The following is a 27,847-nucleotide window of genomic DNA, read 5'->3' on the forward strand; positions in this document are numbered from 1 at the left end:
CACTTGATGTCTGAACTGAAGTTTTACATGCACTTTTATCATGCAAAATGCTGATAAATAGCAGACATTGCGTTATTTCAAGTGCCTTGTCAAAAAAAATTCGTCAAAACGAGGGGACACCCCTCCAGCACCCTCCCCAGTTCAGCCCCCCCTCTGAAACCTTTCTGGATATGCCTCTGTTAATGATAATATAAATCAGATATCTATAGTTGCAGAATAGAACAACACAAGAAGAATAAATAAATTAAGGCATTAGGCCATCCGCAACACACAAATCATTCGTACATATTTGAAATACTTATGGTGTGTTCTTCAACCGACCTGGGTTTCGTGATTTGTTGGACACTGTGTATTTGATTACACTATTAAAGTATAGATATTAATATTGGCTAATATTTCTAAAAATAAATACAATCAACACTGATACTGGATCATGCATGGTGAACACGATTAAAAAATCTATGATTGACATACCATGATAATATTGCCGAATATATTTATTTAATGTCTTTTTAATCAAAATAAACTTCAAGTGCACATTCTTTAAGCAATAGCGTTTACGGTATATAGCGATTTCCGCAACTGACTGCAAACGACCTTGCGGGTTGGAAAGCAATGCATAAAGTGAGGTACGAGTCCCCTGGTGGAACGACGGCGGGATTACAGCTTTATACATTCACATGTTTAACATCAATTTGATTTTTTGTATGCCCCCGTAGGGTGGCATATAGCAGTTGAACTGTCTGTCCGTCATGTCAGTCCGTCCGTCCGAAAACTAGGAGACCAAAACATTTTTCAATATTCAATATAGCAACTTAATATTTGGCATGCATGTGTATCTCAGAAGCTGCACATTTTGAGTAGTGAAAGGTAAAGGCCAAGGGTATCCTTCAAGGTCCAATGTCAAATATATGGCGTCTGTCCGTCTGTCCGAAAACTTTAACACTGGCCATCATTTTTTCAATATTGAAGATAGCAACTTGTTATTTGGGCATGCATATGTATCCGATGGTGCTGCACATTCTGAAAGGTGGAAGGTCAAGGTCAGCCTTCAAGGTCAAATAATGGGCATCTGTCGGTCCGTCCGAAAACTTTACTTTCGCCATAACTTTTTTATGCCCCTGAAGGTGGCATATAGTTTTTGAACTGTCTGTTTGTCAGCAGTCGGTCTGGTCGTCCATCAGTCTGTCTGTCCGTCCGTTCGTTCGTTCGTCTGTTCCAAAACTTTAACAGCGCCCATAACTTTTGAGAGTTTATGCATTTCTGCCGATGTAAATAATGCTGGTTGCTCTTTCGTGATGCTTTAATCATGACGCTACGGGAGGAAACAAAGGTAGAAATACCATACATAATCCATTCAAATTGAAATGCAAATGGGATATTTTACCACTATTTATGAATAAGACCTATGTTGCGAAAATAATTATAATGTCGATTAATTTAACTAAAATTATTATAAGGAAAAATTGATCAATCAAATGGATATAATAATTAATACATTTAACAATCTATATTTATACTTTCATTCCCACATCATCATTGGAATTCATTACTGTGGTTGGCAGAAAAAGATAATCCCCATGCATATGGGCTGTCAGTTGTATTTGGCAGCCATTGTGTGAATACGTTATTTGGCACTGTGACCTTGACCTTTGACCTAGTGACCTAAAAAACATAGGAGTCATCTGCGAGTCATGATCAATGTACCTATGAAGTTTTCATGATCCTAGGCGTATTAGCTTTCTTGAGTTATCGTCCGGAAACCATTTTACTGTGTAAAGTCACTGTGCCTTGACCTTTAACCTAGTTACCTGAACGTCAATAAGGGTCATCTGCGAGTCGTGATCATGTACCTATTTAGTTTCATGATCATAGGTGTAAGCCTTCTTGAGTATCATTCGGAAACCATTTTTCTAAGTTGAGTCACCGTGACCTTGACCTTTGACCTGAAAAACAATAGGGCTCATCTGCGAGTCATGATCAACGTACCTAAGAAGTTTTGGATCCTAGGCATAAGACTTCTTGAGTTATCATCCAAAAACCATTTTACTATTTCGGTCACCGTGACCTTGATTTTTGACCAAGTGACCTAAAAATCAATAGGTGTCATCTGCGAGTCATGATCAATGTACCTATGAAGTTTCATGATCCTAGGCATAAGCATTCTTGAGTATCATCCGGACACCATTTTACTGTTTCTGGTCACCATGACCTTGACCTTTGACCCAGTGACCTGAAAATCAATAGGATCATCTGCGAGTCATGATCAATGTACCTATGAAGTTTCCATGATCCTAGGCATAAGCGTTCTTGAGTTATCATCCGGAAACCATTTTAACTATTTCGGGTCACTTTTGACCTAGTTACCTAAAAATCAATAGGGGGTAATCTGTGAGTCATGACAAATTTGGGAGAGGACTATTAGATATCACTACATGCCAAATTTAGTAGCCATAGGCTCTATAATTATGAACAAGAAGATTTTTTAAAGTTTTCACAAAATAGGCATTATTTAAGCATATGTCATTTTTGTGAACCCCGGGCAGGGTAAAATTTGTCCCCAGGGGCATAATTTGAATAAACTAAGTAGTGACCTATTAGATGTTACTACATACCGAATTTGGTAGAATAGGCCCAATAGTAATGGACAAGAAGATTTTTAAAGTTTGCACAAAATGGGCCCAATATAAGCATATGTTCAATTTTGTGACCCCTGGGGAACGGTCCAATTTGATCCAGGGCTTAATTTGAACAAACTTGGTATAGGACTATGAGATGTCATTACATACCAATTTGGTAGCTCTATGCCATAGGGTTATGGACAAGAAGATTTTTAAAGTTTGCACAAAACAGGGCTTATATAAGCAAATTTTCAATTTTTTGACCCCTCGGGGCAGGGGTTCAAATTTGACCCCAGGGCATTATTTGAAGAAACTTGGTCGAAGACTATAAGATGTCACTACATACTAATTTGGTAGCCCTAGGCCCAATGGTTATGGACAAGAAGATTTTTTAAGTTTGCACAAAAAGGCCTTATATAAGCAAATTTTCAACATTTTGACCCCCCAGGGCAGGGTCAAATTTGACCCCAGGGGCATAATTTGAAAAAACTTGGTAGAGGACTATAAGATGTCACTACATACCAAATTTGGTAGCCCTAGGCCCTATGGTTATGGACAAGAAGATTTCTAAAGTTTTCACAAAATAGGCCTTATATAAGCAAATTTTCAATTTTTTGACCCCCGGGGCAGGGTCAAATTTGACCCAAGGGGCATAATTTCGAAGAAACTTGGTAGAGGACTATAATATGTCACTACATACCAAATACGGTAGCCCTAGGCCCAATGGTTATGGACAAGAAGATTTTTAAAGTTTTCACAAAATAGGCCTTTTATAAGCAAATTTCAATTTTTTGACCCAGGGGCATAATTTGATGAAACTTGGTAGAGGACTATAAGATTTCACTACATACAAAATTTGGTAGCCCTAGGCCCAATGGTTTTGGACAAGAAGATTTTTAAAGTTTTCACAAAATAGGCCTTATATTAGCAAATTTTTATATTTTTTAGCCCCGGGGCAGGGTCAAATTTGACCCCAGGGGCATATTTGAAGAACTTGGTAGAGGACTATAAGATGTCACTACATACCAAATTTGGTAGCCCTAGACCCAAAGGTTATGGACAAGAAGATTTTTAAAGTTTTCACAAAATAGGCCTTATATAAGCAAATATTCAATTTTTGACCTTCCAGGGCAGGGTCAAATTTGACCCTAGGAGCATAATTTGAACAAATTTGGAAGAGGTTCACTCCAGGAACATTCCTGAGAAATTTCATCAGAATTGGACCAGTAGTTTAGGAGTAGAAGATGTTAAAGAAAAAGTTAACGCACAGACGGACGCACGCACGCACAAAAAGAACACGGACACATGACCATGACATAAGCCCCGCTGGCCTCTGGCCAGTGAAGCTAATAAAACCCATGTTTTGACCAACTTTCATGATGATTAGGCAAACATTGTGACTTATAGGGTGTTTACAGGTTTCTCTATAGCCAAATAAGGAAAACTGCCCCGCCCACTGGCGGCCATGTTTTTTCACGGACCGGAACACTTTTGAACTTAACAACATATCATTAAGGCAAACATTTTGACAAAATTACATGAAGATTGGGCATGAAATGTGACTTCTACAGTGTTTACAAGGTTTTTCTTTTTTTGACCTAATGATCTAGTTTTTGACCCAGCATGACCCAGTTTCCAACTTGATCGAGATATCATTGGGACAATCTTCTGACCAAGTTTCATGAAGATCGGACATGAAATGTGGCCTCTTGAGTGTTTACAACCAAATATGGATGACGGACAGACGGAAGACGGACAAAGACCAGTCACAAAAGCTCACCTGAGCAATCAGGTGAGCTAAAAGCTTGAGAACACTCTAGAAATCACATTTTTTTGCCCAATCATCATGAAACTTGGTACAAGATTGGTTTTAATATATCACATAATTAATGCCATAATTACTACTGCCCTTACATAGTCCAAATTTTCATTATATTATACAAAATCCTTGTAAACACTCTAGAGGTCACAATTTTGTTTCAGATTTTATGAATCTTGGTCATAATATTTGTTTTTGTAAGCAAAGTTTGATGTTTGGTAAGGGGGGTCAACTCGCAATATAGGTCACCAGGACAAATCTTACAAAACAAAAACACTCCATATGCCAGAGTTTTGGTTCAACAATGATGAAAGTTGACCAGGATGTTTGTCTGAACAATATCTAGGTCAAGTTTGACGTTTGGTAAAGATTGAATGAACCGACACCTCTCAGGTGAGCCAACTAGGGCCATCATGGCCCTCTTGTTAATAAACCTGTTACTTGAAGCAGAACACTATTTTAACTACCAATTTGTCATTTAATACAAATCAACAATTTTCTTCGACACAGCTCATATATTCATTAAGTTCATTCTAACACAATGTGGTGCTTGTTTTCTGTAATTATTTATAAATATTGACAAACACCCATGACTGTAAAATAATAAAGTGAACACATCAATAGTAGCACAATGTTTTCCTAATAACATCACTAACTACACAAACAATTCCAGCAAACAGATCTTGCACAGAATCACGTTCATTTTAAAATTGCTTGTAGAGTTTTCTATAGACAGAAAAGGAATTTTAGGCTTTAGGTTTAAAGAACTGGTTCTTAACATTGCATTCTGCACACCTATGAAGTTTTGTCTTCATATCATATTTTGTTGTCGAGAATTGCCCTGGACACAATTTCAGCATGAAAATATATGCACAGGACAAGTACTGGGAAATTATGAAAGCAAAAGTTATTACTCTTGTGAATACCACTTCCCATCACAGAGCTATATCCACTTATTAACCCTTTGCATGCTGGGAAATTTGTCGTCTGCTAAAATGTCGTCTGCTGAATTTCTAAAATTAGCATTTTCTTTTTCTTCAATTTTTTTCAAAGAATACTATCAGAATCGCAAACATTTTGGATCCTGATGAGACGCCACGTTCTGTGGCGTCTCATCGGGATCCAAACTGTTTGCAAAGGCCTTCAAATTCGGTTCCAGTACTGGAAAGTTAATGTCAAGTTACCACCAATTGTTTGCAAGATTTGTCCCATTCATGCTATAAATGTAATAAATAGACAAAGGGCAAGACATACTGCTAACAAAATTAAAGTACACATTAACAATGGGCAATAACTCTAAAAATTGGGGAGCAAAAGTTATTGTTTTTATGCACTGCACACCCCTCAATGAGATCTCCCTACCTGTTTTTGTGAAGATGCCTCAAATACTTACAAGATATGCTGTAGACAAGAAATCACAGTCCGGAAAACAACATCCAAACGAAACTAGCATACCCCATCCATGCAATGTTGGCATGGGCTATAACTAATAAACACCATAATGAGGGCGATGGACCACAATCCATATTAAGCATTATATCCTAAAAAAACTATTAGCTTTTTTCTCAAATATATTCATATACAAAAGTCGGTGTCATGTTACTAGCAATGTTTGTGAGCTACATTTCTAGCGTCGTGAGAAAGCTGGGCTTCATGCACGTGTGTTAAGTGTCCCAGTCCCAATTGTGCAGTCCAAACAGTAAATCAGGAACCACACCTTCCGCCTCAACTTGATTTTCTCTCAGAAATTACTTCCTTTAAAACAAACAAACAAGAGATGTGTTTGTCAGAAACACAATGCCCCCTATTGCGCCGCTTTGAAGCCATATCTTTGACCTTGAAGAATGACCTTGACCTTTCACCACTCAAAATGTGCAGCTCCATGAGAAGTAGAGATTGATTGGAGAAATGAATTTTTTGTTTAATCTTTGACCTTGAAGGATGACCTTGACCTTTCACCACTCAAAATGGTTCAGCTCCAGGAGATACACATGCATGCCAAATATAAAGTTGCTATCTTCAATAGTGAAAAAGTTATGGCCAATGTTAAAGTTTTCTGGGAATATTTGACATTTGACCTTGAAGGATGACCTTGACATTCACCTTTCACCACTCAAAATGTGCAGCTCCATGAGATGCACATGCATGCCAAATCAAGTTGCTATGTTAAATATTGAAAAAGTTATGACCATGAAAGTTTTCGGACAAACGGACAGACTGACATACTGACTTACTGACGGACAGTTAAACTGCTATATGCCACCCTACCGGGGGCATAAAAACAAAACATAAAAGCACAGGCTAGGACGAAAGTTTACGCACATGCATTAAGTCCTATTTTCAGAGATGATAATCTTTATGAAAAGCCCTCTCATATTCTAAGATTTCTGCTTTGGAGAGAAGAAGCTCATCATGCTTTTCATCCCAGACTTGTCCACTTTGTCCAACTTCTTCTGAGCAGCCGTCTGCTTAGCCTGAAAAAACATTGACACGCATTTTAAAATACATTTTTGATTATTGTTGATCATGTCATGCAAGGGAATTATATCACGTTGTATTATCTCGAGGGATTTTAATCAGAAGGAATCATTTCAAGAGATTTTAATCAGAAGGCATTATCTCCAGAGATTTTAATCAGAAGGCATAAGCATGAGTATTTATATAAAAGGCATTAGCATGAGGTCTTTTTATCAGAAGGCATAAGCATGAGGTATTTATATAAGAAGGCATTAGCATGAGATCTTTTTTATCAGGCATAAGCATGAGGTATTTAATCAAAAAGGCATTAGCATGAGGTATTTTAATCAGAAGGCATTAGCTTGAGGAACTTTAATCAAAAGGCATTACATGTAGCTAGAGGGATTTTACTCAAAAGGCATTAGCTTGAGAGATTTTAATCAGAAGGCATTATCTCGAGGGATTTTAATAAGAAGGCATTATCTCAAGGGATTTAATCAGAAGGCATTATCTCAAGGGATTTTAATCACAAGGCATATCTCGAGGAAATGTTAATCAGAAGGCATTATCTCGAGGGATTTTAATCATAAGGCATTATCTCGAGGGATTTGGATCAGAAGGCATTATCTCGAGGGAATTTAATACAGAAGGCATTATCTCAAGGGATATTTAATCACAAGGCATATCTCGAGGGATTTGGATCATAAGGCATTATCTCGAGGGATTTTAATCACAAGGCATTATCTCGAGGGAATTCATCACACAGGCACTGTCTCGAGGAATTTTTATCACAAGACATGAGCTTGAGTGGTTTTAATCACAAGACATGAGCTTGAGGGGTTTTAATCACAAGACATTAGATTGAGAGGTTTTAATCCCAAGTCTGCGTGGACTGCACAGGCTATCTAAAACAAAACTTTACCCACATGCATTAAGCCCTTTTTCTCAGAGCTAAGCTCATTTATGTGACAAAATCTGAAACCTTGTTTTCTTTTGTTTCTTGCTTCCAATTCTGACTGTAGTCTTCGGATGGTTTCATATCCTCAAGTTTAAACTCTCTGCAAAGCAACACTAGAAATTGAGTGTACTCAAACTTACATTGAAACAATTGGCATTAAAAATTAGATAAGAAATAATATTACAAATACATATGATATCTTAATACCAAACACACAAAAGAATTTGGAATCGGAAAGTTTACTGGTTGCGAGAATAGGGGCAATAAGGTTCTGGAGAAATTAAATTTTTGCCAGTACTGACCTTGGCAGGGGGGTTGTTGGCATCAGACGGTCTCTTCTCCAGAACAGCCGGAATACTGAACACAAATATTAAAGTGGATAAGAAATGGAGGACAGTATTTGGCGCCAATGTTTACAGAAGGATAGGAAGCAAAATCTTATCAATTGCTTCCCAAAATTACTAACCAATGAGCAGTTTTTTGTTAATTAATTAAGCATCTATGGAAGTCCAGTTTAAGCAACGCATGGGCTTGGAGTTTACCCAAATTTAGTTAATTGGCTGTGCAAGGTCAATTAATAGTAAAGCATGACAATGGCCATGATGCCTGTTAACACATTTCTAGCAGGCTGCCTACAAATACATCTGAGCCTGCTTCTGGGAAAACTGGGCTTAATGCATGTGCGTAGGTCGTGTGGACTTCACAGCCTACTCAGAGACAACACTTGACGCCTTAAGTGGATTTTCTCAATAAAGAGAATTCCTTAAACAAACAAAAAAACACTAAAAGAGGAAGTGTTTACCCAGATAAGACTGTGTGAACTGCACAGGCTTATCTAGAAAAACTATTTACGCACATACATTAAGCCCAGATTTCCCAGAGCGTAGCTCTAATTGATGGGGAAGTCGGTAATTGTACTAGTTTGCTACACTACGCTAGTTTTGCCGTGACACTGAAGACTTACCCGAGATGCTCCCGTAAACTGTTCGCCATATCTATGGATAGGTAGTCTGAGACCATGCCATGGGCATAGCGAAGGTACTCCTCTGGAAAATGAATTTATTGACTGCAAGATCATTGCATTTTAGGATGTCTTTATCAGAACATTTGAGAATAACTCATCATTTGGATAATGCAATATACATATTGTGTGTATGGAGCACTTCTAGTATTCTGTCCAATTAACCCTTTACCACTTAGATACGTATTTTGAAGTGTTTGTAGTCCCTTAGAAAGTTAACTTTAATTTAAGACCTTTCTTACTTGATTCAAGTTTTAAAGGCTTCATTTCAACCCCTAGATACTGATGAGCAGCAAACAGCATAAAACCTGAACAGACTGCGAGATACTCAAAGGCTGTTCTGGTTTTATGCTGTTTGCACATAGGCATTTTCATTTTGTTTCTGAGTGGAGAAAAGGCTTAAGCGACTAATACCCATGCAAATACAAATATTGGTTGGTACTAAAATCCACAAATCCATTAAACTATTCTTTCAATGGCAGGCCGTAATGTATTACAGATGGTGCATAGAACAAAATGTTACAAAGAACATACACAATAAGTTGTAATATCTCTTGAACATGACATTATCATAATGTTATAACAAATAAATTGCGAAGGTTAGACAAGTTTTAACTTTTAGGTTCCACAGTGACCTAACCTGAACAAGGGCTGTTTGTAAAAACATGCATGCCCCCCATATGGGCTGTCTGTTGTAGTGGCAGCCATTGTGTGAAGACGTTTTTTGTCACTGTGACCTTGACCTTTGACCTAGTGACCTGAAAATCAATAGGGTCATCTGCGAGTCCTGATCAATCTACCCATGAAGTTTCATGATCCTAGGCGTATGCGTTCTTGAGTTATCATTCAAAAACCATTTTACTATTTCGGGTCACCGTTACCTTGACCTTTGACCTAGTGACCTCAAAATCAATAGGGGTCATCTGCGAGTCATGATCAATGTACCTATGAAGTTTCATGATCCTAGGCCCAAGCGTTCTTGAGTTATCGTCTGACAACCACCTGGTGGACGTGACCGACAGACTGACATACCGACAGAACCGACCGACATGAGCAAGCAATATACCCCCCTCTTCTTGAAGGGGGGCATAAAAATTACCACAAAACTCTTGTTGTTGAGTTTGTGTAGTACTTGCTTCTTTGTAACTCATTTATTTACAAAAGCATTGCTATGAAGTTACAAAAATCAAAAGTCTTCTGCCAAATCTATGGAAATAGCTTGATATTACAACCTTTTTAATCAAAATATTATTTAATCAAGAAAGGTGCTCATGGTTACACACAACTTACAAATTGTCTTCACTTGCTCATAAGGCAATTTTGGAACAAAACAGACACAACTTTCCCTCATTTTGGGATTTTTTTCAGGTAAGTGCCATTTATCGGTACTTTTTAAAGATGGAAACAATGGCAGATGTCAATAATACAATTGCTGTTAAGTGAAGTGTTTAGTAAAAATTATATTTTCTATTTATTTCTTTAGTGTGCGTCAGGCAGGTTAAGTCAAGAGCCACGGTTTTGTAGTAAACGTTTGAAATGCCACCAAATGACAATAAACACAGCTAAAAAGATGCAAACCATTCGTTAAAATTCCTTAAATAACACTTTAAACTACCTGAAAAACAATGTAACTTCACATTTTCAGACGTTAAGTTTCAGATAGACAAATTCCTTCATAATAATTATAAATGCTTTTTTCCTTCTTAGTTAATGGAAGTCTTTTCAAGTTTGATGAGTTCGCAACTCAAATGTTCACAATTTCGGTAAGTTTGTGAATCAAATTTTAAAGAGTTTTTGTATCAATTTTGTACATTTTTAAAAAGTTTGTGACTCGTTTTTTCACAAATAGAGGTGCCAAAGGTGGCATCTTTAAGACAGGCAAAATGCCCTGATCATATATCTAGTACCTGGAGATGCCCTGCTGTGGACAAGATCAGCTGCTTTGGCCAACCCAACAAACACATTCTTGTCTGAGAGCTCTGTGCTGAGCCGTTCTGTCTACAATCAAACCATGCTAATATAGTTTTAAATGCTGTTCCACTCAGATGCACACTTTGACACATTTGTATTACTTTAGAAAATTAAATAAAATTTAACACCTTTCTTACTCGATTCAACTTTTAAAGCTATCATTTCCAACCCTGTGATTCCAATCAGCAGCAAACAACATAAGACCTGATTCTGCAATTTACTTTCAGGCTGTTCTGGTTTAATGCTGGTTGCATATAGCCATTTTCACTTTGCTTCTGAGCAGTAAAGGGTTAAACGATGATATTATTAAAGTATTGCAACATCATCTTACTAGTACTAAAATTTAGAATACCTGGTAGCTACAAGTGTGCCAAGATGTCAATGTCACTTCACTAGGCCCAAAATTTATGTTCACAAAAATAATCACTAAGTTTGATGATTATAGGATTAGAACCTTTCCTTTTTATGGAAGACATGGTTAATGTTGCTTCATTGGTCACTGTCGGCTCTGGTACTACTTAAAAGTATCCCGGGTACTATTAAGTATACTGCAGGGGGGGTACAGAAATATACTAACAAGAGCTGTGTTTGTAAAACACAATGCCCCCTACTGGGCTTTGAAGCCGCACAGCAGCTGTTTTAAAGAAAAATGTTAAGTCCAAGGCCTGTTACTTAATAACAAGAGCACCGCATAACGGGTGCCAATGCTCGGCTGCGGGTGCATTTTTTAATCAAACATGCATTCTCCCATATGGGCTGTCCGTTGTAGTGGCAGCCATGTGGTGAATACGATTTTTGTCACTGTGACCTTGACCTTTGACCTAGTGACATGAAAAATCAATAGGGGTCATCCGCGAGTCACGATCAATGTACCTATGAAGTGTCATGATCCTAGGCAAAAGCGTTCTTGAGTTATCATCCGAAAATCATTTTACTATTTCTGGTCACCGTGACATTGACCTTTGATCTTGTGACCTCAACATCAATAGGGGGTCATCTGCAAGTCATGATCAATCTACCTATGAAGTTTCATGATCCTAGTGTATGCGTTCTCGAGTTATCATCCGAAAACCATTTTACTATTTTGGGTCACCGTGACCTTGACCTTTGATCTAGTGACCTCAAAATCAATAGGGGTCATCTGCGAGTTATGATCAATCTACCCATGAAGTTTCATGATCCTAGGCATATGAATTCTTGAGTTATCATCCGGAAACCATTTTACTATTTCGGGTCACCGTGACCTTGACCTTTGACCTAGTGACCTTAAAATCAATAGGGGTCATCTGCAAGTCATGATCAATCTACCCATGAAGTTTCATGATCCTAAGGCGTATGCGTTCTTGAGTTATCATTCAAAAACCATTTTACTATTTCCGGTCACCATGACCTTGACCTTTGACCTAGTGACCTAAAAATCTATAGGGGTCATCTGCGAGTCATGATCAATGTACCTATGAAGTTTCATGATCCTAGGCCCAAGCGTTCTTGAATTATCGTCTGACAACCACCTGGTGGATGGACCGACCGAGAGACCGACCGACAGACCGACATGAGCAAAGCAAAATACCCCCCTCTTCTTCGAAGGGGGGCATAATAAATGAAAGCTTGTCAGAATTTTTTTTTTTTTTAGAAGGTCACAGTTACATTGACCTTTGACCTAGTGACCCAAAAATGGGTTTGGCATGTAGAACTCATCAAGGTGCAGCTTCATATGAAGTTTAAAAGTTGTAGGTGGAAGCACTTTGATTTTAGAGCCAATGTTCAAAACCTTAACAAAATGTTAAGGTTTTAGTATGACGCGGACTGCGGACACGACGACGGACACGACACTACACGATGAGCTGGCTATGACAATACCTAGGGTTTTCTCTGAAAACAGCCTAGCTAAAAATCAATGGACCTGAACAAAACATGAACTTGATATTTGAGTCATGAAGGTAGACTCACAATAAAAAAACAAGGACAGTATCTGAAAAGGTTTCCAAATAAATTCCAGAAACAGTCTTTTTTTTTCGTTCAAATTTTGGTCCGGTAGGGGACCCATTCACAATGAAAAAAGTATCTTTTTTTTTCAAAGGGGACCTACAATTCCCAATTTAAAGTTTAAAAAAAAAAAAATTCTTAAATAAGTCGAAACATGTCAATTATCTCCAAATCCAGCTCTGTATGTTCAACCTTAGAAGATATAATATTAAACATTTACAGTGTTTGCAGGCATAAAATCAACAACTTTAATTTCCCAAGATTAGTAAACAAAACAAGCTTTTTTTTCTCAATCAAAAGTGACCCGGCACCGTTCCAGAAATGGTAAAAAAAACACTGGGGAAAGTGCTACTTTACAAAAACAAGAGATGGGTTTGTCAGAAACACAATGCCCCCTATTGCAACGCTTTGAAGCCATATATTTAATCTTTGACCTTGAAGGATGACCTTGACCTTTCACCACTCAAAATGTCCAGCTCCATTAAATATATATGCATGCCAAATATCAAGTTGCTATCTTCAATATTGTAAAAGTTATGACCAAGGTTAAAGTTTTGGGACAGAATAACGCTGCTTTGAAGCCATATATTTGACCTTTGACCATGAAGGATGACCTTGACCTTCCACCACTCAAAATGTGAAGCTCCATGAGATACACATGAATGCCAAATATCACGTAGCTATCTTCAATATTGCACAATTTATTGGAGACAGAATGATGGACAGACAGACAGGCCAAAAACAATATAACCCCAATCATTCGATCTGGGGCATAAAAAGCCCATAAGTTGTCAATAATCGATGAACCGCACAAAACATAATAATTATTGATCTGTATGTCATATAAGAAGACACACATACCAAAAATCAAGTTAATATCTGCGTTTAAAACAAGAATATCAGTGAAACTGATGGATGCTCCCCGATGATGCGCTTTGTCAATCTATGTGTTAATAAACACCTAAACAATCATAATTAGCCTCGGTGACCTCAGTGACCTCAAACCCCATCAAACGGTAGAGGTTTATGCAAGGTACCTACATGGAAAATATGAAATATAACGGTAAAGTATTGAAGGTGCTATGAGAAACTCTAATAAGTGTGACGGAAAAATCTATTATTAGCCTCGGTGACCTTGACCCCAGTGACCATAAACCTCATCAAAAGGTAGAGGTCCATGCAATGTACCTACATGCCACATATGAAAGAGATCAGTAAAGTATTGAAGGTGCTATGAGAAACTGTAACAAAAGTGTGATGGAAAAATCTATTATTAGCCTCGGTGACCTTGACCCCAGAGACCTCAATCCTCATCAAAAGGTAGAGGATCATGCAAGGTACCTACATGCCAAATATGTAAGAGATTGGTAAAGTATTGAAGGTGCTATGAGAAACTGTAACAAAAAGTGTGACGGAAGGAAGGAAGTAAGAAACTACAAACTGGCAACTATATGCTCCACCGAAAATATTTCGGGGAGCATAAAAACAAAAGGGATGCCTACGGACTGACAAACTTATGGACAGACAGTATGACTGCTATATGCCACCCTACCAGGGGCATAAAATGTAACCCAGAGTATGGCAGGGTGTCTTTAAGCATCCAAAAGTTAAACCATCAATTGGGAATTTTATGACTGGATTTGGGAAAACATATATTTTTTGCAATTGGGGTTATAGCGAAATAACAGCTACACAATCAGCAAAAAAAGCCCTACCCTACATCTAAAAGGAGAAACGTTCCTTACTATATTTATCGTGACCTAATTATCCTACCTTACGTTTCAACCAAGACAATGTCTTCTCCTCGTTGTATTTGTATGCCTTCAGATCATCACCACCTGAGGGAAGAAAGCAACATAGGAAATACAAGACTTGTATGTAACCTACCCATCCTCCTTCGATTACATGCAGGCAAATCATCTATATGAGCCGCTCTCTGAGAAAACAGGGCCCAATGCATGTGCCTAAAGTGTCATCCAAGATAAGGCTGAGCAGTCTGCACAGGCTAATTAAGGACGACACTTTCTGCCTAAACTGGATTAAGCCCTAAGAGAATACTTCATTTAAACAAAAAAAATCCATCAAAGCTGAAAGAGTCGTCCCTGATAAGGTGCGGACTGAAATGGCTAATCTGGGACGACATGACATGCATAAAGTTTTCCAAGCTCATATGTGCAAACATCAAAGTTTTTTATATTGAATACCCCTGTGAACTTCACCTTTGATCTCTTTATCTCAAAATAGATGGGATCATTTTCCTTACAAACTAACCAGCTTAAAATTTCATATGATCCTAAGCTTTCACTATATATTGTGTAAATAGGCAAGTGGGAAAACCATGCCTACTTGTAAATTTAAAGATTCATTCAATAATAATGCAACAATGTTTGGAGTTTTTAATAAAAAAGATTACAGTCACATGATTTTCTTTCAATATGACTTCATGTTTAGTAGAGGTGCAACGATTCGATCCGATGCATCAAAAATCGGTTTTAAATGCGTCGATTCGATTAGGATACCAACCCTACCAAATTCAATTCGATTCTTTAACATATGGACATAGATACGTAAAGCGCGCTGTACTCTGACTATTTGATACAGGAAGGTATAGGTTTTATCTTTACCTATAATTACCACGCGCGCGATTGGTTACTTATTACTTTAGTCATCCAATCAATAAGCGTGTTACGGTCTTCTTTAGGAAAAAGCGTCAATATGGCTGAAAAAGTTGTGGCCGACAAATTGAAATTATCAGATGTGCCTAAGAAGCTAAAATCAAGTGTGGCAGTTTTTTGGGTTTCGGGATGGTAGCCCTCCCGATAAAGCTACATGTAAACTGTGCTTCACGGACGTGACGTACCTTAAGTCCGGCTCAACCACTAATCTAATGCAACATGTCAAACGCAAACATAACTTTGATTTAGCAGGAGGTAGCACCAGTGCAACTACTCAAGTCGCCAGCCTTATTATTATTTATTTATTTATTATATTATTGTGTAGTCAACACAATCTTCTAGTAAGAAGTTTATTGATATTAATATTGAGTTCCTAATTTGCTATTCTTTCTTGTGTGTTTTATTGAAATATTGACATAGTTTGTCAGAAAAATGCCATTTATTGCTAAATATTTCTTACACATGTTAATTTAACCCACTTTCAACAGTTTTTGAAACATTGTTGAACGAACCAAACTATATCTAACAAACACACAAATGCCCAGGATATCTAGGTATGCAACACATTTGAACAGAAATGTTTATTTTGCGGCAGGAAAGTGAATATATGATAAAACTAGGTTGCAAGATGAATCGAATCGAAACAATTGGTATCGGACTGTATAAAATCGAAATCGAATCTTGCTGTTGGTGAATCGTTTGCAGCTCTAATGTTTAGTATCACAGTCATTTTAGTGGACTTATTAAAATATTTTCTACCTTAGATAATTTAAATTTCAAGTAAAAAAAAAATAAACAAGAGCTGTCACCATAGGATGGTACGCCCCCTATAAACGCTTGATAGAAGTCATGAGCTTTTTTCGAAACCTAAACGCAGATTTCGAAAACCTAAATGTGGGCCCTAAGTTCAAAGTTAAGGTTACAGGGGTCAAAATTTGTGTGCGCATGGAAAGGCTTTGTCCATATACACATGCATGCCAAATATGAAATTGCCATCTGAAGCGACAGAATTTATGAGCAATTTTCGAAACCTAAACGCAAAGTGTGACGGACAGAAGGACGGACGAACAGACGGACGGACAGTCCGATCACTATTTGCCCTCCTTCGGTAGTAGTATAATATGTCTTGAAAGCACAGCAATTTAAACCAACACAATTTAATTGTAATTGATAGTTATCAATAAATGTAATGATATTTTAATATTTTTCTTTGTCATCAGAGTTAATTAGCTTATTTAAATATTGTGTACACATTCATTATTGAATTTATGACAACTTTTTGAAATAATGATTTTGTTAATTGGCAAACATTTTAAAAATCATGCATGGTGTGCTGGTTTTTTATTTTTAATTACCCCACCCCCCTTTTAAACTTTGTCCATGGCAATTTCCAACATATTTTGAGACTTCTACATCCCTAGTTTCAACAATATGACCATGACCATTTACCTTTGACATCGGTTACAAGATGAAGGTCACACCTCTCACAGGCTGTCACCAATCTCCGACATTCTGCATAATCATCGTCTGTGATAATCTGGTCAAGCGTCATAAACTTGCCCGTCTGTAGACGAGAGATATAACAATGATATGACATAAAAAGAAATGATAGAGCAAATGAATAGACAGTTAAAGCATTTAACTTTATAAGAGAAGACAAACCTAAATTCTTTACGATTGCAGACAAGGCAGAATACTGATTTGACAAATTCATACAAACAAGAGGGCCCGAAAGGTCCAAAGTCGCTCACCTGATATACAAAGAAACTGACCTGTTCTGTGCAGCCTAAGATGTCGTAAGCACAAATGTTCTGACCAACTTTCATGAGAAGTGAACAATAAATGTAACTTTTAGAGCTCTAACAAGGTTTTACTATAGCAATATAAGGATAAATTCCCCACTCCCTTGCGAAAACTTTTTTCAATAGACCAGAACCATTTTCGAACACATCCAAGATATAATTAGAACAAATTTAATGTTCTGACCAAGTTTCATGAAGATTGGACTATAAATGTGACTCTTAGAGTGTTAACAAGTTTTTACTAAAGCCATGTGGTCATGTTTTTCAATCAACCAAACCATTTTTGAACTTTTCTAAGATATCATTGGGACAAATCTAACTAAGTTTTATAAAGTTCAGACAATAAATATGGCCTCTAGAGTGTTAACAAGGTTTTACTAAAGCCATATACACTTCAACACAGTTATTTCGAACACCCATAATCCGAAGGCACCGTTATTTCGAAGTATTTTTCGGGTCCCGAGTTTGGTTCTTCTTTGTTTAATGTAAAATTTCATTGTTAATCCGAACTTCGTTAAACCGAAGAAATCGTTAATTCGAAGTGATTCATTTGGTCCCAACACTATTATTCGCACCTAATTATCAATCTTTAATCCGAAGTCAAAACTGCAAAATACTGAGCGTAATTTCACACCTTTGTCGTGGCGCGTCAAAAGCCCATATTTACACCTTGTCATCTGTAGAACGCCAGTGTTCAGAGAGACATCGTGTATTAGTTAAAAAAAAATTGTAATTCATTTCCAAAAATGTATTCATATGTATGTATGTCTGATCATTTGTGATATTCGTTATATTTTATATGTTGTGTAATTAGACAAAAATAGAAACAAGAAAAAGAATCATTTATTCCTCCGTTTGTTACAAGTGAAAATCTATTGCTATCTGACTAGTTTACGCTTTTCAGTAAGCGTGTAACCGAACCATGCGAATTCTACAACGTTTTATTTTTACAGAATCAAAAAAGTCTTCGGTCAAATGTTTATTTTGAATTATCGTCAATCTGAAGTTTTTTTAACAGTCCCGACGACTTCGAAATAATGGTGTTGAAATGTATAGCTATATTAGGAAAAATGCACTGCCCCATGGCGGCCATGTTTTTCAATTTTATGAAGATCAAACAATAAATGTGGCCTCTACAATGTTAACAATGCAAATGTTGATGCAGCCTAACCCACTACAGACAAAGGCTATCACAAAAGCTCACCATGAGCACATTGTGCTCAGGTGTGCTAAAAAGAGAACACTGCCTCAAGCAACCTTAATTGACAATTCCTTTTTTTGGTTGCAGCTTACCAAATCTCAGGAATTTAGAGAAATAATATTATAAACAGAGTAATATATTATGTATTATGTATTGTTTAGGAGTAACCCATCAGCTGCAAATGTGAACATGGATTTACCTTTGTTCTAAACAATATAATAATTCATATTGTACCTGTAAATTTGTTTCGCTAAAATTGACATACTGACATCACAATAAGTACAAAAATATGCCAACAAGTCCTTTTATCCCTTTACCACTTTGATACGAATTTTGACAAATTTGTAGTCTCTTAGAAAGTTACATTTAATGAAATACCTTTCTTACTTAATTCAAGTTTTAAAGGCTTCATTTCCAACCCGTAGTTACTGATGAGCAGCAAACAGCATAAAACCTGAACAGACTGTGAGTTATTAGCAAGCTGTTCTGGTTTTATGCCATTTCTACTTTGCTTCTCATGGGGAAAGGATTTAAACATATAAACATTGTTTACCTGAGCAGCCTTAATAAGATATGGTAGAGCAAGAAATACACAGTCAACAGGAGTGGTGATGTACATACTGCCATCTATAATGAACAATGTTGTACAAGAAATACACAGTCAACAGGAGTGGTGATGTACATACTGCCATCTATAATGAACAATGTTGTACAAGAAAAACACAGTCAACTGGAGTGGTGATGTACATACTGCCATCTATAATGAACAATGTTGCACAAGAAATACACAGTCAACTGGAGTGGTGATGTACATACTGCCAACTATAATGAACAATGTTGCACAAGAAATACACAGTCAACTGGAGTGGTGATGTACATACTGCCATCTATAATGAACAATGTTGTACAAGAAATACACAATGAAATGGATAAGGCATGTATGATACATAAGTTTAACTGAAGATCACTCAAATTTTGTAGTTTTCTAAACATCTCTATTTTAAATTAACACAATTTGACAACAAGATCGATGTGTATCCTCTGAGTAATGTATAATTGAGGGACATTTTTGTTGATTTCCTGGGTTTACCCAAAACACATGGGAAAATGAACACCGCAAATTTATCTCTTTTTTTTTAAATATCATTTCCATGAATTTACATTTCCACAAAATGTCTTTCTTAACAACCATAAAATTGCATCACAACAAGTATAAATGATTGTACAGTATTTTCATCCCCCAAAACCAGCAATTATTTCATATCTTGTTTTACATTTAGGGAGTTGGGCCCTTGCCCTCATTTGAGAGAAAATCCGGTAGTAAGGACAGTTCTACAGGAGAGTTGCATGCTTTGGAATTAATCTTGTAAAGCCTATACTGCCTTTAAGTGGCACCAATGTAAGTCTTTAGAGGTATATAAAGCCCTTGTTAACATCAGTGATTTTTTTCTGGTTTATATTTTGCAGCATGTGCCTTTTTGTTTGGGAAAAAAAGCAATATACCATGAAATTGGTAAAAATAATTATCATTTAATGATTGTACAGATTAACAGTAAACCAATTGTTTACAAGTGCATAGTTAACTGCTGTCTAAAATATATATTATAAAGTGCTAGGCAGGGGTTGAAGAATCCAATCGACCGCTCGCATATGCGAGTGAAGTTGACGGTCGGGCGAGTAAAATTTGTTTATTACTCGACCAACCGGGCGAGTGCTGTTTTTCAAGTTGAGAAATATAAATTCAGTTCCAGAACTCCTTCCACATCGATACAAATTGCGAACAATTTTTTTAACAAACAAAAAATACGTTTAGTACACAAAGAAACTGCACTTTCGTTTTGACACTGAAAAATGATGTCACGGGCACAGTAAAAATAATTCTCGAAATTGGCTGCGCTCTTTTCGTCGTTGTCAGTGCTCTTAGCTAATCTATTAAAAGTGAATAAAACTGTTAAATATATTGGTCATTCCGTGAATTTTAATGTAAATATCAATAAAACAATAATACATCACTGGTTAATTATACTACTTCTTATATTTAATTAAAAATAAACAGAAAAAATAATTATTAATAAACAGAATAATTCCAAATTTCGTGATCAGAAGCCTTAGGCAAAATTTACCATATTGTAACCGTTTGTCAATCAAGCGTGTCTTTCAGTAAAAGTTTGTCTGAAATATTAAAATGGAAAAGGGTTCTATTTTAAAACATATGCAAGGTGGTGGCGACGGGGAACAGAAAGAATTAGAAAGGTTGTCAAAACGAGAAGCGGAAAGAATTAAGAAAAGGAAAGAGGTGCAGAAAACGTAAGGAAAGCAAATTTGATCCATCAGATAATGTAGTTAATTTGTTTGAAGTTTAGTGTCACTATGTTAAGTAGGTTTAAAAGGTTCTGGTTGATCATAACCATAACAAGGGCTGTTTGTAAAACATGCATGCCACCCATATGATCTCTCCGTTGTAGTGACAGCCATTGTAAGAATATGTTTTTTGTCACTGTGACCTTGACCTTTGACCTAGTGACCTGAAAATCTACAGGGGTCATCTGCCAGTCATGATCAATGTACCTATGAAGTTTCATGATCCTTGCCATAAGTGTTCTTGAGTTATCATCCAGAAACCATTTTACTATTTGGGGTCACCGTGACCTTGACCTTTGACCTAGTGACCTGAAAATCAATAGGGGTCATCTGCAAGTCATAATCAATCAACCTATCAAGTTTTAAGATCCTCGATATAAGCGTTCTTCAGTTATCATAGGGACACCATTTTACTATTTCGGGTCACCCTGAACTTGACCTTTGACCTAGTGACCTCAAAATGGATAGGGGTCATCTGCCAGTCATGACCAATGTACCTATGAAGTTTCATGATCCTAGGCATAAGCGTTCTTGAGTTTTCATCCGGAAACCATTTAACTATTTCGGGTCACCATGACCTTGACCTTTGACCTAGTGACCTCAAAATCGATAGGGGTCATCTACAAGTCATGATCAATGTACCTATGAAGTTTCATGATCCTAGGCCCAAGCGTTCTTGAGTCATCATCCGGAAACCACCTGGTGGACGGACCGACAGACCGACATACCGACATGAGCAAAGCAATATACCCCCTCTTCTTTGAAGGGGGGCATAAATATAGATATCTATTTTTTAAATGCAGGGCGAGCAGATTAAAATGAAGGGCGAGTGGATTGTCAGGCCTACTCGCCCTGCAGGGCGAGTGGCTCTGGAAAAATTCTTCAACCCCGAGTGCAAGGGAATTAAATGCTGTATAAGAAACTCAATCAACCAATTATTAAGTTAATTGGAAAAGTTTAGCATATTTCATTAAAGGGGGAAATTCCTTCAGATTTTGGGGGGAAAAAAAAACTATTTGCCATTGAGAAACAGACTTTTTTATTTTTTGGATTTGGGAAACAGCCTGCAAGAGGCTGTAATTCTGGGCAAAAAAAACACCACAGAACACTGTCATGTATCTTCTTCAGTTAAATTTTGATATGACGTACATTTTGCATTTGTGTGATGTCACTTAGAATATGAGGTCATAAACCATTCAAATCTTCATTTAAGACCAGGTTTAAGAATGAAAATGTATATATGGTCTAGTGATATGGAAATAAGTTTATGTGAAGTGGCCTTCACTTGGACATAAATGTGAAGAGAATGGCATATGCAATAAAAAGAACTGAAAATGTATAAATAATGGGGAAAACAGGGCTTAATGCATGTGACTTAAATGTCATCTGAGATAAGGCTTTGCAATACACGCAGACAAATCAGGGACGGCACTTTCTGCTTTTACTGTATTTTACGCTTAAAGAAAGTCACTTCTTAGCTAAAATCCAGTGCAAATGAAGTTTTGTCCCTGATTAACCAGTACCGATGGCACATGCTTAAATGGGACAACACTTTACGCACATGAATTAAGCCACATTTATACCAGAGCACAACACAAATGTATTAATACCTCTGCCGTAAACTGAACAAAATTTGACCTAACAAAGAGACAGATTAGCTGTTGCATTAATGCATACCTGCCTGTACAGTATCTCCAATCAACCAGGAACTATATTCCTCTTTAAACTTGTATAACTCATGCATACCTGACTGTACAGTATCTCCAATCAACCAGGAACTATATTCCACTTTAAACTTGTATGACTCATGCATACCTGACTGTACAGTATCTCCGATCAACCAGGAACTATATTCCTCTTAAAACTTGTATAACTCATGCATACCTCACTGTACAGTATCTCCAATCAACCAGGAACTATATTCCTCTTTAAACTTGTATAACTCATGCATACCTGACTGTACAGTATCTCCAATCAACCAGGAACTATATTCCTCTTTAAACTGGTATAACTCATGCATACCTCACTGTACAGTATCTCAGATCAACCAGGATCTATATTCCTCTTTAAACTTGTATAACTCATGCATACCTGCCTGTACAGTATCTCCAATCAACCAGGAACTATATTCCTCTTTAAACTTGTATAACTCATGCATACCTGACTGTACAGTGTATCTCCAATCAACCAGGAACTATATTCCTCTTTAAACTGGTATAACTCATGCATACCTCACTGTACAGTATCACGGATCAACCAGGATCTATAGTCCTCTTTAAACTTGTATAACTCATGCATACCTGCCTGTACAGTATCTCCAATCAACCAGGAACTATATTCCTCTTTAAACGTGTATGACTCATGCATACCTGCCTGTACAGTATCTCCAATCAACCAGGAACTATATTCCTCTTTAAACTTGTATAACTCATGCATACCTGACTGTACAGTATCTCCAATCAACCAGGAACTATATTCCTCTTTAAACTGGTATAACTCATGCATACCTGCCTGTACAGTATCTCCAATCAACCAGGAACTATATTCCTCTTTAAACTGGTATAACTCATGCATACCTGCCTGTACAGTATCTCCAATCAACCAGGAACTATATTCCTCTTTAAACTGGTATAACTCATGCATATCTACCTGTACAGTATCTCCAATCAACCAGGAACTATATTCCTCTTTAAACTGGTATAACTCATGCATACCTGCCTGTACAGTATCTCCGATCAACCAGGAACTATATTCCTCTTTAAACTTGTATGACTCATGCATACCTGCCCGTACAGTATCTCCAATCAACCAGGAACTATATTCCTCTTTAAACTTGTATAACTCATGCATACCTGACTGTACAGTATCTCCAATCAACCAGGAACTATATTCCTCTTTAAACTGGTATAACTCATGAACTGTCCTGTCCTCATCACTAAACATGAAGAGGGAACACTTATCTGTAATACAAAAATATTGATAAAATACACTTGTTTAATCCTGGAAAAGATATAGTAAATTATTTGGATAAACAAACGGTAAGCAATTGTATGAATAAATTTATATTAAGAATGATATCCGAAATACAATGTACTGTCTGTTTGGGCCAATATTTAATACCTTTCATAACAGATGCATGTCTAGAACCAGCAAATTGAGAGCAAGTTCTATTTTCTTGACAGCATTTTGTTTCTCACAAAATATCAAAACAGCAATATTAATTCTTAATTAAAAAAAAAAATCACATCAAGATAGTGGCAACTGCTAGAAGAATTAACAGATTTTGTCAGCTGAAAACCCAGGAGGGAGATTGTCTTTTAAAAGATTTTCACACCCCTTCAAGCATTTCATCAAATAAATGACGTCACACTATGTACGTCATTTCAAAATATAAAATCATAGCGCTGAAGGCACTGCAAAATGAACAAATCATACCTGTTCTTGGGTGCCGAAGATGAGCTAACACAGGAAGGTTATCCACATTGCTGTCTCTTTTCAGGATCTCATCTGCAAATAGTGAAGTGGACAGTCCAAGTGATGGATCTCAACTGGAAACAGTCATATTGGGGATTCAAGTTATGTGTCTCATCTGAAGATGGTAACATTGGACCCGCGTTCTGAGAAAACTGGGCTAATCAGGGACGACACTTTCCGCTTTTATGGTATTTTTAGTTTCAAGGAAGTCCCTCCTCACCGAAATCAAGTTTAGGCGCAAAGTATCGTCCCTGATTAGCCTTTGCGGACTGCACAAGCTAATCTGGGACAACACTTTACCTACATGCATTAAGCCCAGTTTTCTCAGAACAACACTTATTGAAAGTCCAAGTCTGCAGGCATTAACATTGTGTAATTAAGTGTTTTGTAGGCAGCTACAATTAACTCATAACTGTCAAGTGTATTGACTTCTCATTGAACGAATCCAAGCAGTATTTTGGGGGGTTTTATAATTAACTGCCTGTGCCTTTTGGATTAGGAAAAAATAGCGTGATAAACCATGAAATTGGTAAAACTGTAACATGCTAAATATGATTGTACATAAAAGTGTTCCAATTGTTTATAAGTGCATGTTTAACTGCGTTTTTAAATGTATATTATCAAGTGCTTTGAAATTATATGGCTGTATAATAAACTCAATAAACTAAGAAATTATATGGCTGTATAATAAACTCAATAAACTAACAACATGCATTGATTAATTTGAAAGGTTCGGCTTTTTTGGGGCAATTTCGGTCAGATTAATAAAATTAATTTTTTTTTTGCAATTTAGAAACAGCCTGTGAGCATTCATGATAGAACTTTTCAGGTCGAAATTGGGATATTCCATAACAAATGTAGGGACATTTGCTGAAAAAGCGGGACACCTAAAATGATCAATCATGCCACCTTTCTTGTAGTCAGTAATCAGTATATTACTCACAAAACCTCATAATTTCAGGACAAAATTAAAGATAAATGTGTTTGAGAATTTCATGAACACAAACGTTCTCCAATCGAAGAGTAAACACATTTGTGCACTAGGTGGATGACTCAATAACTCGAAATGTGAGGCATGCCTCTATTTGACAACCAATCAGGACAGAGGGCTCAGGCCAGAAATGAACATGTGTAAAGCTAATAACGAGATGTGCACGCATCGAGCACTGTGTATTTAACCAATCATCAATTAACTTGAAAACTAGATTGATACAATATGTACCCAAAAAATCTGAAAAACAGTCGAAAACAAAAGTAAATTCATGTGAAATATCAATATGTATTGGTCAGCACTGAATTTGTATGATATAAAAATTAGCGTTTTGACAGGTTTTTTAGCCTCTATAAAATACATAGAATACCTTGTAAAGTTAGTATCTTTGGACTTGATTTGGGCCATAAAATACAAAAGCAATCTGCTTTAAATTCACAACTATGCATCTATAAATAAGCAATATGCGACCCCTATCAATCATTAAAACACCATGGTGTGAATGCCTGATAAAATAAATAATTTGCAGATAATTGCTGATAAGGTGTCAAAAACAACACTGGTGCACTTGAGTACTGACTGACTAATGGGTTTATTTACCCTCGGGACTTTGGTTAGAAACCATTGCCCAAGCACACTGCTTAACATAAAACTCTGTACATGTCATCCTAATTGGAATGACTTATGAGATGACTGAACATATGCTCTCTTATAGCCAATCTTCTTGCTTCTGTTTTTGAAAAGTTATGTTTTGAGGTTTAATGGTTGACTAAATAGTAGCGTGGTGTCTTTGATGTGCCTGTTCAAAGTCCATCTTGCTTTAAATTGTTTCTCACATTTTTCCCCACTTAAACACTTTGACAGATTTTCAGTAATGAGTCTAAAATTGTAATTGCACAAATTGAAAGTTTCAGCCCTTTTATAGATTCTTGAGGCTATATTCCACGAGTTTCTCATGCTTTTTATGCTTGACTGCATTCTATCTCTTCTCTCATATACAGGTGTTCCTTTGCGCCAATATTTTATAATCCCTTGTATAACATTAGATTGAGCTAAACCATTTCACAGATGAGTTAACACAAACAATTGAATACTAAATACATCTCTGAGCCACTACTGTGTAACTCTATGCGCCACTTTGATTTATTTAATTTTTGTATATCATTTGGCAGGTTATTTACTTTCCTCCCTTTAAAGCTTATCACTTCCCTTGGATTTGTTTTTTTTTACCTTTGACCTTGAAGGATGACCTTGACCTTAATATTTAACCACTCAAAATGTGCATCTCCATGAGATACACATGCATGCCAAATATCAAGTTGCTATCATCAATATTGCAAAAGTTACCTGGGGGGGGGGCATAAAAATAAGTGAAAATCTCTGACCCAGCCTCGCCCCAAGCCCCATAACTTTTGACCCAGGGGTCAGATCAATATTCCGTCACTGTCACCGTCGCACATATGTTCATAGCTACCATGTATGTAAGTTTCAAGGTTCTAGTGCTAATAGTGTAGGAGGAGCAGGTGGCCAGGACGGACAGACGGACGGACAGATGCACATCAATACAATATCCCCACTTTTTCTCTGAAAAACGTGGGGATAATAAAATACTTTGCAGTGTGGATGTGGTGCTTTGATAAAAATCTAGTAGTTTAAAAATAGCTTTACTTATAATAAAATTAGATGCGATATAAATACAATACTCAATATAAAACTGCATATTGTCTGAGCCTAACGCTGTTAAAAAGCGGCGTTTCGATTGGTTGAGAGGCTAATATAACAATGGCGCTGATTGGCCGAAATTTCTTATTAAAATTACAAGTAGGAGCACTTGAGTAGTAGAAATGGTTTGTTAATACGGGCAAATGCTCGTGAAGCGAACGTTGACCGTTCATACATATGGAAATTTAGACATAAAATTACATAAGAATACCACATATGGGTGCGTTTCAAAAAAATTTGTCACGCGACATATATTTTCGCGATGCTATTTATGACCTTGAACAAATCAAAAACACTTTGACATATGCTAAATAACATGTAAATACATACCTCAGGAAAAATTATATCAATGACATAATAATTGTGTAGCGAATCGCACTAAATATTCTCGCATTATTTGTTTTTGTTTGCAACCGTTTCAGAATTGAGTCATTTATCAATTATCTCCCTTGAATACTCATCTTCAGTGGGTATAAGCCAAAGACTGGTTCACTATATCAGGGGTGTCAATTGGCCAAAATCTAAAATCCTGAAAATAAGCCTAGCATGTGGGGGGCCAGTGCCAAAAAAGGGTTAATTATTCATTTAATTATGAAAACTGTTTTAACAAAATGTCAAATTAAATAATTTATGTAAAAAATGACATTTTGTGACAAAAATCTTTAAATACCACAACAAAAATGCTCTAATTTATATCAACATCAAAAGCAGTTTTTGAGGGCCAAAATCCTGAAATCAGGAATAATCCTGAACTTTGACACCCCTGCTATATACAGTGACAGTCTTTA

General features: G+C 36.7%; 1 protein-coding gene across 1 annotated transcript in view; it reads right to left on the reverse strand.

Moving 5' to 3' along the window:
- Window positions 1–4,897: 4,897 nt before the first annotated feature.
- The window catches only part of LOC127869627 (ribonuclease H2 subunit B-like), a 35,327-nt gene continuing 12,377 nt past the window's right edge, over window positions 4,898–27,847 (reverse strand). Inside the window, exons 2-11 of the mRNA XM_052412284.1 lie at window positions 24,308–24,379; window positions 23,725–23,832; window positions 19,065–19,138; window positions 16,958–17,072; window positions 14,607–14,671; window positions 10,784–10,874; window positions 8,820–8,901; window positions 8,158–8,212; window positions 7,880–7,990; window positions 4,898–6,914 (exon numbers count right to left, since the gene is read on the reverse strand). Of these exons, the coding sequence (XP_052268244.1) occupies window positions 6,819–6,914; window positions 7,880–7,990; window positions 8,158–8,212; window positions 8,820–8,901; window positions 10,784–10,874; window positions 14,607–14,671; window positions 16,958–17,072; window positions 19,065–19,138; window positions 23,725–23,832; window positions 24,308–24,379 (869 nt within the window). The 3' untranslated portion in view covers window positions 4,898–6,818. The remainder of the gene's footprint in view (window positions 6,915–7,879; window positions 7,991–8,157; window positions 8,213–8,819; window positions 8,902–10,783; window positions 10,875–14,606; window positions 14,672–16,957; window positions 17,073–19,064; window positions 19,139–23,724; window positions 23,833–24,307; window positions 24,380–27,847) is intronic.

This window comes from Dreissena polymorpha, chromosome 2 (genome assembly GCF_020536995.1).
Source record: "Dreissena polymorpha isolate Duluth1 chromosome 2, UMN_Dpol_1.0, whole genome shotgun sequence".
Classification (NCBI taxonomy): Eukaryota; Metazoa; Mollusca; class Bivalvia; order Myida; family Dreissenidae; genus Dreissena; species Dreissena polymorpha.